This window comes from Cyprinus carpio, unplaced genomic scaffold (genome assembly GCF_018340385.1).
Source record: "Cyprinus carpio isolate SPL01 unplaced genomic scaffold, ASM1834038v1 S000006701, whole genome shotgun sequence".
In the NCBI taxonomy this organism is placed as follows: domain Eukaryota; kingdom Metazoa; phylum Chordata; class Actinopteri; order Cypriniformes; family Cyprinidae; genus Cyprinus; species Cyprinus carpio.
Window position 1 is genome coordinate 851,684 of NW_024879310.1, and position 12,348 is coordinate 864,031.

Consider the following 12,348-nt stretch of genomic DNA (forward strand, 5'->3'; position numbering starts at 1 on the left):
TAATCTAAAATTAATAATCTAAAATCAAGAATTACTGACCCAATTACAAAGTAAATCAATAAAAAAGAATGATATCACCTGCACAGCGACTTGCAAGTGACAGTTCCTAGTAAGATTTTCCATTCCAAGTTAAAATAATTCCATTTTGTAATTTCAAACTTTTCAAAACTTAATTTTTTAGTACATCTAAATGTACAAAAAAAATTGGAACTGATTTCTGTCCTTATTTAAAATAAAGTCAGCCTGAGATTAATGTTATGTCTGTAATGGTTCGTACTGTTGAGAATCTTTAAATGTGACATACTTGTGAATAATTTGTGAATAATTTATGTGGAGTGCTTTAGGAAAGCAATTAGGCCACAGAAATAAAAAAAACTACAATAAAGTATTCCTTGCTGAGGTAGATATCTATTGGATCAAACTTTAATAGTGGTTTTATATAGATATATATATATATATATATATATATATATATATATATATATATATATATATATATATATATATATATATATATATATATACTGTATATATATATATATATATATCTGGAAAACCAAACCCCAAGTGATCAGTCCGTGCAAAATTCATGAAAGCTCAACCAATTTTCCATCTAAAGCTGAATATTTCCAGCTCCAACCTGTGCACGGTCAAATGATAATCTTTATATTGTTTCAGGAGCGTCTTATCACCTCTGAAAAATTTGAAAGCCTACATGATGTCCTCAACATTCTTGGTAGAAACACTTTTCAGATACTGATTCAGGTTTCTTGGCAGGGTCACAGTTCTTCGGATCCACAAGCTTCCCAGCGTAATCAATGCAGAGAATCCTACGCTGGCGGTCCCCATGGCCACAAGTTTGTGAGCATGAAGACCAAGGGCCTATTTGCCATATGGGACATGGCAGGTCTGCACAGGGCCTGATATCAGAGGGTCTGAGATCTTTATTGCAGTGGTTTGAATAGAAACCAGCATTGTCTTTACATTCCACATTTCTCCTGGACCATCCTGAACCACACGTTTTGGAGCATTCAGACCACTCGCCCGAGACCCACTGTGGCACCCCAAAAGGATGAATCAGTTTGCCAGCAATCTTTTTGTCTTTGGGTTTGCCAAAAGATATGGTTTTGGGGATGTAGAAGTTGTATTTGACCTTCGGTGGGATGGATTCCCCAGCAGTGGAGAGTAGCTGTATTGTGATTGGTTCCTGTAGCTGGTGGAAGCTCTGAAGTCTCTCCAATGTAGTGGATGAGCCACTGTACTTCAGCACAGCCCCCAGCACTGGAATATACTGCTCCACTGTGGTTACAGAGAAGTTGCCATTCAAGATATAATCACCATTTTCTCTTCGTACAGCCAGGTAATGCCCATCATGTGGTATACTTCCATGGCTCTGCTGTTTGATGTTAATATTAGTGGCTCCACTTGGAATTGTCACAATGTCCCTATATCCATGGCTAAAGAAATGGGAAAAAAATTTAGACAGAGTACAACAGTCTGCTTCCAGAAGTAAAAATAATTTTTTTTCCATAGGGAAATGCAACCTTAACTTATAAACGTATAATGAAAACCTCTATATATAGGCGATATATATATATATACATATATAGCAAGCTTTAAATTACAACTCAACGAAATAAAACAAATCAAAAACAAAAACTCTTTCATTATAATCATAATCATAATCCGTAACGATGCATTTCTCTTTAAAGGCATGTCTAATGAAGAGGTGGCGAGTCAGGATCGGCAACTTCATCCTTGCGACATCCTTGCGATGCAATAATTGCAAATAATTCAAATATCTCCTTCATATTTCCCCCTGACACATTTATGGTAATTACTTTTGCTGATGCTTTGCAGCAAGCTTAAGCCTATTGCGTGCATTACACCACAGAACTGTTCAGCTGTACTGACGGCACGCACCCTACATGCTGCTGCTGTTGGACAATAAACACCGTCGAGCTGCTCTTGACAGTCGCGGTAGCACGGTCTCATGTTGTTTCCACCAGCACTGCAATTTTTTCCATCATTAATTGATAGATGTCTATAATATAAAAATAAGAAGGAGCCTAAAACAGGCCTGAGGCCTGGCCCGTGTCTGAACTATGACATGAAAATTGTCCAAAAGCCCAGCCCGTAAAAAAGGCTAAATGGCATACAGCAAAAACTACTGCGCATGCGCACATCAATATAGCGCAATTTTTCTCACACTGTACAAAAATTACTTTTTTTGCATTATTTTAAGGGGTAGGTTTAGGGTTGGGGTAGGTGTAGACGTTAATAAAACACAATCTAATAGGTAGAAAATTCTGTTTATTGTTAGCTTCCGGTTGTTGCCATATAGCTTGCTGTTAGCTTCCTTCTAGCCCAACCGTCGGGCCGGGCTGAAATGAAGGCCTCTAAGCTGATTGGCTGGGTTAACTATTTCCCCACCAGCATTTTTTTTTTTTTCTTAAGTCGCCAGTCAACAGCATTTTTGATCATTTTCACAAAAAGTTTAATGGCACCAAGAATATTTTTTTGTATGAATATCTGAGCATGCAATAGGTCAATACAAAGATCAATGCCTCTGTTCTTAAACTACAACAACAACAAAAACATTTTATTTTAGCTTCATGCAATCTTTTTTTATCAGCACATTTTGAACAAAAAACTGAGATAATCATGTTTTTGTCTGGATCAGATTCAGAACGATCATCAAAACATAAATGGAATAGATTGCTTCCATCAACACATCCAAAGCTTGCACGGTCCTATAACACTTCCTTGATCAACATTTAGTTTGATAACATTAGGCAGTTTAGATTTATATGCTGTTTAATGGTAGATGATTGCGTTATTTTACACATGCATCTGCTTACATATGTGATCGTTTGTTTCTGCTTCTTCAGAAAACAGGAAAATTCCATCAATGATGGTGAAAGAACTAATGGCTTATAATGCTTTAATACAGACGTTTTCAAAATTCCTAGGGGAAAAATTAATGTAAAAAGATACTTCTGGAACCAACAAAGCTGAAAAAGTGGGCAGGCACTAATGCACTCTACTGTGGCCATAATAAACAAACTTTCATGAAATAAAGCAGTGGGATATCCTTACATGACTTTATTGAATGAGCCAGATATCATCCTGCAGCTCTGGCCATTTCCTCCACATACGCCACATTTGTCCAGCTTCTTACTAGAATCGATCTCCAGATCACAACCGGCTTTGATACACTGGCCTTGCACACAAAATGATGTGGTATCTGGACCACATGGGGTTCCATCAATTACCTAAGATTGAAACAATGTTTATACTTACAGCAAGATTTTTTTATCTTGAACTGTTGTAGCTCAAACAGTAGAACATGGCGCTAACAATGTCAAGGTCATGGGTTTGATTCCCAGGGAAAGTAGAAACCAGTAAAATGTATACCTTGAATACAGTGTAAGTCGCTTTGGATAAAATCTTAAAATGTACATTTCGAAGGTAAAATTTGACTTACTTTAGCTGCAAACACTCTGAATTCACTGCTGCCCCTTGCTCTGCAAAAGAGTTTACACCTATCCCGCAACGATACTCCAGTATATTTGGGTATCCACTGCTTCACATTTCCATGAACATCAAAGTGATTTGGATTGTTGTACTTCTCACATTGTTCCTCTCTGAAACTTTTTCCTGCAATAACAAAGAACTGTTACCTACTATAATAACACAATATGAAAAGACAGATTAAATTTACCCACCTCGGTTATTCTCACAGGCCTGTTTGTTGCAGGACTGATATTTCACTCTCTGGCCCACACAGTATTTTCCACCATTTTGAGGAGATGGCCGGGTGCACTCTCGGTAGGAGAACATCACTCCACCTCCACATGATCTGGAACACGGTTGCCATGGTCCCCACTCACCCCAGCCACCATCCACAGCCGGCTGAACCAGAAGAACCACACAACCAAATGAATGTCCTACACTACTGAAATTACCGTGTGTGATTTCAGTGGTACTAGCATTACCCAACCAAATGCACTCTCAGAAAAAGAAAAAAAAAGTTACACAAGCAGTCACCTTTGTACCTTTTTTTATGCATATTTGTACCCATATTTTAGTACCTTTTGAAATGGTATAGATAGATAGGTACTCATAAAATGACTAAATGAAAGACTAAAAATCCTATTTATGTTGCACAGGAGTAGCTTCAAATACCTTAGGCCTCATGACTTCCTCAGAGGACATGCATACACTGTTCAGGCAGGTCCTGTTGGGGCCACAGCTTGTGCCGTCTGCCCAGGGAAGACTCCCATTCCTGGTTGTGCACACAGACTGCCCTTCTTGCTGGCACCAGAGCTGTCCGCACACCTCGTTGGCTGAGGTGTTGGGACAATGTGAAAACTCCTCTCCAAATATCTGTTGGCACTGGCGGTCCAGGCTGTAAGTTACGCCTGGCAGCTCAGTGGGTAAAGCCACTATCGTCTCAGGGGTGTCCAGTAAACAGTCTCCTGTTATTATCCAGAGGAAGAGTTAGAGTGTAGTAAATCATGAAATCAAAGGATTGTGTAACAGTAGGAACACTGGGCTCCTGGAGTTGACATTTAGGGAGACATGCAGGAATGCACATCTGGGGGAGTGAGCCGCAAGGAGGAACACGAGTGAGCAAAAATGCAAGTGGGGAATATAGGCCACTGCCCACTTCAAATATATACAGCGGTATAAAATAGGAAATGTGCATTACTTATACTACAGAGATGCGCCATGGTGGAAAGAAAACATTTGTTACATTCCCGTTGAACTGAAAAAAATATGAGTCTACATAATCACAAACAAATGTTGATGTTAAAGGGTTTTACTATAAACAAGGGGAACTCCAGATGCTCAGTGCATAAGTTACCGTAAGCTGACTTTTTAATGATGTTCACAGGAATCAGTTCCCTGTGCTGTTGCAAACTCTTTCTCTTACTGAAGCTGGGTCACTGACAAAAAAGGCCAAAATGAATTCAAAAATATCAGGATTTGCCATTTTCAAAAAAAAACTTTCAATTTAATTACTCTAAAAATGTAATGCAGTGTTATTTTAGTATCACTATTATAATTTTCATTACATTTTTGAATCAGTGTTTATTTTATATTTTCTGTTTTCATTTTAATTTTAGCTGTTTTTGTCACTTTAAGTAGTTTTTTTATATTTCTATATAGTTTTTATTCATCTTTAGTTCTGTTTTTGTTTTTTTGTTTTTTAATACATCAAGTTAAACTAAATGAAAATGGTGCCTTGGCAGCTAGCTGAAATAAAATGCACATACCATGTCCATTGTCGAAAAACTCTGTGACGTACAAAGCACTGCAGGGGGACCAAGGCAAGGTCTTACTGAGCTGAGTGAATACAGGGGCCATGATATGGTGCTCGTCAAGATGTCCAAAAAGCTGCTCACAGTTCTTAGTGTCATCATGCGGCATACTCAAAACATGGCCTAAAAGTGGATCAAAATCATATTACTGAAGGTCAAATCAACTTGATAATTGCTTAGGGTCAGATTATCAGAGGACATCCACACCTAGCTCATGTGCAGTAGTGTAAGCAGCCTGAAGGCCATTGTCTTCAATAACAGAACAGCTCCTTTTGGTGTCACACATGGTTCCAACATCAGCTACACCCAACGTGTCACAACTCTGATGTCCACAGATGTCCTGAAAGGCAGTTTAGGATACAAAAAAAATTGTCATTCTTACTGCTGTTCCAGGTCTGTGGTTAAAAGAAAGCGCAAAAACATATTTGCCAATGTTTCCATCATAAAACCAAGCAAATAAATAGTTTTGGCAGGCAGCAGACTTATGAAGTGAGAAAATGTAACTATGTGGCATATGAACTGTATCTCAAAAACATGCCTGGAGTCTTTTCCATCCTTTGCCCAGAGATCCGAGACGGAGACCAATGTTTCCAAAGCAGAAGGCCACAAAACACACATGATTCAAGGCACATCTGGCCTTGGCACAGTTCAAGAGTCAGTCTCACATGTGTTCACCTTTCAGAGGAGCTGCTGTCTGTTCCTATTTTTAGCCTCATTTTCAGTTTCAATATGCCATTATGCCTGCTCTAGTAATGAGCAGTGCGGAAAACACATTTCAAAAGGTCAAGTTTTGAATCTGGCCACATGCACACTTTTTAATAGTAACCACCCCTTGTAAAAAAAAAGAAGTGTACTTAATTTTATTGAATGCACACTTAAATCTTGCTCTCTACTTGCAGATTATATAATATTAATGAAATAAAAGGTTGCTTAAGTGTGCTTAAAGAGAGTAAACTTTCATGTTTCTTAATACACTTAAGTACAATTAAAAATGTTATTACATTTTTTTGTAATAGCATTAATGTGTAATAATTAAAAATCACATAATTATAAATAAAAATTTTGACAACATACTAAAACACATTGAAAGTAATTGATTATAATTTTAACTGTAGTGTTATTTGATATTACGTTTAATATACTTTTAAGGTTAATATACTTTAAATGTACTAAATTGCAACTTTATCATTGCAAATGTGTAAATATATTTAAATACATGACAGGCGTTTCAATAGAAATGGCATTAAAGAATGTTTAGTTTATTATATATGCTTGTCATTATATTTACAGAACACTTTAAACATGTTTCTAAGACAATGAAAGTAATTAAGAAATTACATATAAATATGTACTTAAGTGAGTCAAAAAGCGCTTTTAAATTTAACTAATTGCATTTAGTATAAATGTAAGTCTATATTATTTCCATAATAAGTACTCTTTGTATGTATACTAAAGTTTTTTGTTGTTGCTGTTGTTCACAAGGGATGACAAGATAATGGCAAGAATCTCACTTCATCATGGTCCCATAAATAGATATCGCCTGACCTTGAAATACATAATAAATCACTGCTCACCTCTCTAGTAAAAAGTATGGCTGTATCAAAGTGCTCTGGATGCCTGTGGCTGGGTGGGTTGAATAGCTGTTGCCAGGCACAGAAGTTGCGCAAAGCGACGCCTCCATTGCTGGAGATGGACGGACCAACCTCTTCGTCCTCCACGATCAGCATCTTCACTAGCACTATGTTGATTGAGTTCTTAATGCTGGGATGCTTGTAAATCTGAGCAGCCACTGACATCAAGGTCAGCATGTAGTGCTAAAGAGAGAAAACAACAACAGCTTGCTATTCGCCAACTCTGCAACAGAATGTAAAGCGTAAAAGCATGACATCTTGACAGGACAGCTCAGAAAAGTGCTGGAAAGAAATGGCTTTTACTCTACAGATTTGTTGTGGACAGTAATATCTCCAGCTTTTTCAGATCCAATACACTGCATTAGACAATGAATGATAAAAATAATAATATTTAATATTTTGATAAATGAGAGAGTATAATTGATCACTTTTAGCAGGTATGTCAAAATAGATGTATTTCCTTTCTACATAATAATGATCTGCATTAATTACCCATATTTAGTATATAATCTATATATTTCATTCAATGTGAATAATTTTTAGCTGATACAGCCAAAACCCAGAGATTATTCTAGAGATTCTTTTCTGTTGACTCTACACAAATATGTGGTTTATTTGTTGGAAAGCCCTGACGTCAACATTAGGAACAGCTGGTGGTCCACACTGACATGGGTTGCTCCATGAGGCATTGTGTTTCCATCTGCAAAATTGGAGATTTGGATCCGAATATCAACATCTGGATTGCTATCTGCCTCATGATCCCGACCCGGACGGCACATTTTTTCACACTCTAGTCTTTTCCAGTCATTTGTTTTCAATGACTCGATAGAGGAGAATTTCAGGGGGTGGTGGATCATATGTGGGTGTAAAGATCAGTACAGTACAATTCATATGAACCATGACTCACACTTCTCACACAACTGAAATCTATGGTATGTACATTTTGATAGGTCCCTCAAGGTTTAATAGCTCTTACTGTAAAAAGTTTGATCCTTCTTTCGAATTTAGAATAAGTATTTGGCTTAAAACAGGTGGGGTGTAGACTATAATAATTAATATTTATAAACCTAAAATGGTTTGCAGGTCTTATAGCTGGTCTCCCTGCACAGTCAGTCCTGCCTTGTCGACTGGTTTTAGCAGATTTCTGACCTTCTAAGCCAGCTTGATCATGCTGGGAGACCATCTTAAACCAGCTAAGACAAGCAAACAACTGTAAATCAAAACTAGGACTGTTATACCATCAGAGCTTTTAATAGTGGTCTAATGAACTTTCATTATAATGTATGTAAAGGCATTTATTAGCTTGTAGCCTACAAGCTGGCTGACCATCTTAGTCCAGAAAGTTATCAGTTAATCATGTCATCTTAAAATGGTCAGTCTGGTTTTCGGAAGATCATCTTGCACCTCTTTATATTTACAAATGTGAGACCCTACCTTGATCTCGTCTCCATAGAAATGCGTCAAGGAAGCGTCACCGACCACCAAAGTCTCAATAAACCTGGGCGTAGAGACAAAACGCCTGCGTCTAGACATCAAATTCTGATCATCATCTCTGATATCTGACAGCGGTTCAGAGACCTGCGGGGACTTTGTAAAATGTCTTCTTTTAATAACATGCAGCTGCTCAGTTAACTTTCCAGATGTTCCCAAGCCGAGAAGTTTCGGTTCGATTAGATATTCTTTACCATCTGTGATAAATGATCCTAAAATCCCATGACATAAACTGACAGAAACAATAGAGTCCTCATTGGAGTCAACAGCGCCAGTGTAAAAACAACCTTTTAATAATTCTGCTCCAGTCTCTTCAGTTTGATTCAAGGACTTGTAAAGATCTGTCAGCTTGCTTGACTCAAGTCTTTCTTGCGGTTTTGCTTTGATGCGATAAACCTTCAGCGCTGGCGATATAAAGGTGCTGTCCGGTGTCAAATTCAGTGTGAAATTCCTGCCGAAAGCAGCGAGTCTGAAGCTGGGCTGTTCTTCACTCCTCTTGGCCACTCGTCGTGCGGTCAGCCGTTCAGGTACAACCTCCTCAGTCTCAAATGAGTGAGCAGATGTTTCAGCGAGGAGGCAAACAATTAATATAGATGTGACTACACACGACCACATTTTATTAAAATGCCGCTATTCCAAAAAAAAAAAAAAAAAGAGAAATAATTAATGTATCTAATAATAATTGATTAATTGTTTGAATTTACTAATTATAAAATTATAACCAATTAAAAACTGGTCTTAACATCATAAACATTTATAATTACTATCCAGCATTTGCCTTCCTTATCTTAAATCTATTTTGAAAATGAATAAGTTATTATTTAAAGCAACCTAGGTGTAACCGAATTAAAGCTAAAACGGAGCCAAGTTCGCGAGCTCTTAAGTCCACCGGACTGTCTCTGGATTGAGGCGCTGGTATTTATACTTTCTGAGAAATGAGAGGTTTATTTTTTATATCCAGCGCTGCTGCAGTCTCTCCTCCCACTGTGCGCTCATGAAAAACCTCTGGATCGGGTTTGCCCAATGAAAACTGAGAAGCAGAGCCCTTCCTAAATAGCAACAGTTTGTCAACCGAGTAGTTAATATTAGTGAATTTCTGGTTTTGAAGTGTTCTAATAATAATAATAATATAATTATAATGTATGTGTGTGTGTTGTTGTTGTTGTTGTTAATGAAACGTTGCTTAACTGTTGTGCATATGTAGCCTATGCATAATTTTATATAAAAATAGCCTACTTATTAAAATAACTTATTAATTTAATTACCTACCATTGTGCTGTGTTGAGCAATCTGGAAAGTGCTAAAACCTAGTGAGTTTTATTCAAATTGGATAAAAGCATCTGCTACAATACTATTTACTATTATACAGTGCTTTAGAAATAAAAACTATGTTCGTCAGTAGTTGTCCACAAGGTGACAGTAAGACATTGCATATGAATGTGCACACAAGCACTCGTTAGTTTCATTCATGTTTTCGTTCTGATTAAGCAGTTTATGGATATTCTCAGATTCAGACACGAGAGGGCGACGATGATTTAGATGAGGTAGAAATAAATCGAAAGACTGTGAGTTCAGGATATTTGAACCATTAGTAAATATATATTTATTACGTAAAATATATTTAAATCTTTATACTATAAGATAAACTGTATGATTGTAAGCCTATAACTATTCCTCAACATAGCCTATATGTAGGCTACCTATTAAAATTAATATTTTGCTAGCCATTTTTGTTCCATTAGCTGTAATAAAACATTTTCACTAAATGATTCATTTGTTGGGATTGATCTCCACCAATAGTATTTTATAAGACAACAACTCATCTAAATAATCTGTATGGTTAACAACCAGTCTTTATATATATCGACTGAGAGTGAAAATAATATAGGCCTACACAAAGACAAGATATCAATTAGTTTATAGCACATAGAGAACTTCCATTCTCTATAACCTCAGAAGCAATATGACATTTAGGTCAGCAATGAGGGTCACAAACATGAGGAAAGGTCCTGATGTGCATTCTAAAAACAGCAAACCGATTGAGCTTTTCCAGTGACCACAGGCTAGTTCATAGAATCTCTGACTTGTTCCACTGTGGGCAAGGGCAATAAGCCTCAGTGTTCCCTGATGGGGATCATCTGGCAGTTCTTGCAACAGTTCACAGTAGGTGTCATCATTGACAGTCATCTACTATTTGTGCTGCTTCCAATGGGAGTTCAAGGCCCTGTCATGACCACATGTGTGGAGCTCAGCTGATAAGAGGGGGGTCGGGGGAAATTTGAAGGACTTTCTACAGCATGCAGCAGCAGCAGTACACAAACCTGCGGTGCTTGAAGTTATAAATATAAAAACAGCAGCAGTACACAAACCTGCGGTGCTAGATTACAGAGACAGAACAACACACCCGGACCGCATGCAGCAGCAGCAGTACACAAACCTGCGGTGCTTGAAGTTATAAATTTAAGGATAGCGCATGATGGTTAAAAAGAGGAAAGCCTGTACATGCTCAGGTGCACATATTTTTGAATACCATATTTACATATCTAATCATTTTGGGAGGTGTATTGATGACATTAATTTTGATTCTTTCTTTCTGTTAAATGACAATAAAAATAGCCGGAACTTTAACTGTTCAAAAATGTAGGCAAATTTATTCATACTTTTTCCAATGCAATATTATATCTATCTCTGTTCCTCTCTGGTGGAACATACTGCCAACCTCCATCCGAACTGCTGAGACCATCACATCCTCCAAGAGGCAGCTGAAGACACTTCCGCAAGCACTTAACCACCAAGCAATCTAGTTGACTAATAAATCTGGAATTGTGTAGGCCTGCTACAACAATTGTTGGCTTTGTGATGAACTGCTTTCTCTTTTGTAGGTCGCTTTGGATGAAAGCAATGCATAAATGTAATTGTAAATATAAATGACTGTAAGAAAGATGTTTTAATTGCAAATTAACAAAATTCCATTGAGCAAGCACATTCAAAAGCAGTTTTAAAAGCAGCACTTATTCTATAAAAGGCCTACTTTTTTCCGATAGAGGATGTGCCATGCTGCATATGAAGACTCAAAGTAGTTTCTCCAAAAACACAGATTCATCCACGCAGAAGAGCACAGCCGAAGCACAGCTTACGTAAAATAACTACAAGTGATATGTAATTTTGTATTTGGAAATTAGGTTGTTTCTGATTGTGATTTTGTTTGTTTTTTCTTTTTGTTGTTCTTAGTTTTAGATATTCAATGCAATTGCTGACAGTATATCTTTATGATAATCTGTGATGTTCATGAATACATTTATGTGGTGACTCATTTTAAGTGTTGACTTTAAAGAATAGCCTACTTTCGAAAGCTCAAAACGTTCAGTTTTTTCTTGGGTTTGTGAATGTTTAAGATACATTTTTGCAAGCATTATGGGAATGTTACTTTGGAATAATCTCTAAACCATCTCCAACTAAAATGCTGCAGATAAACGTCCCATAAACGATGTATAAATAATGTTTGAGAAGTTTATTAAAGATCAGATTACTTTGAATGGACGTTCTATTATCTCATGAAGTAAAATCATCAGAATTATTAGTCTTTATATGTCTAATGATTCCTTTACCTCCTCTCATTAATAACGTTAACATAGTATTGGAATTGACTGAATTAAACAAAAGTGTAGGCCTATTTAATTTTATGACATTTTATGAAACTGTTGCAATTTTATAATTATTATTTTGTAATTCCTTTATAAGAAGTTAAAATAAAAAGATTTAATAATAATAATAAAAATACGTATTTCAAAAACATGCCCCCTCCCCAAAAGTCGTTTGCCAAGTATTCTACACCTCTACAAATGACAAGCATTTGTATGGAGTGGGAGGTAACCCCTGAAGCGCGGCTGGCTTGATGC

General features: G+C 37.0%; 1 protein-coding gene across 1 annotated transcript; it reads right to left on the reverse strand.

Moving 5' to 3' along the window:
• Window positions 1–523: 523 nt before the first annotated feature.
• LOC109090327 (A disintegrin and metalloproteinase with thrombospondin motifs 8-like) lies at window positions 524–9,357 on the reverse strand. The gene is made up of 9 exons (XM_042755458.1): window positions 8,393–9,357; window positions 6,902–7,141; window positions 5,535–5,667; window positions 5,283–5,450; window positions 4,189–4,481; window positions 3,729–3,915; window positions 3,488–3,660; window positions 3,100–3,275; window positions 524–1,457 (listed from the first exon to the last, which is right to left on the reverse strand). The coding sequence occupies exons 1-9, from the start codon at window positions 9,062–9,064 to the stop codon at window positions 725–727; spliced, it is 2,775 nt and encodes a 924-aa protein (XP_042611392.1). The 5' UTR covers window positions 9,065–9,357; the 3' UTR covers window positions 524–724.
• Window positions 9,358–12,348: the final 2,991 nt, after the last annotated feature.

What these genes read in the sequence shown, in the direction of transcription:
- LOC109090327 (XM_042755458.1), bottom strand. Translation starts at nt 9,064, where the DNA reads ATGTGGTCGTGTGTAGTCACATCTATATTAATTGTTTGCCTCCTCGCT. An exon ending in TCTATGGAGACGAGATCAAG is followed by an intron (nt 7,142 to 8,392) that starts GTAGGGTCTCAC and finishes TTCTCTCTTTAG; the next exon opens with CACTACATGCTGACCTTGAT. An exon ending in GGCTCATTCAATAAAGTCAT is followed by an intron (nt 1,458 to 3,099) that starts GTAAGGATATCC and finishes CCATTTCTTTAG; the next exon opens with CCATGGATATAGGGACATTG.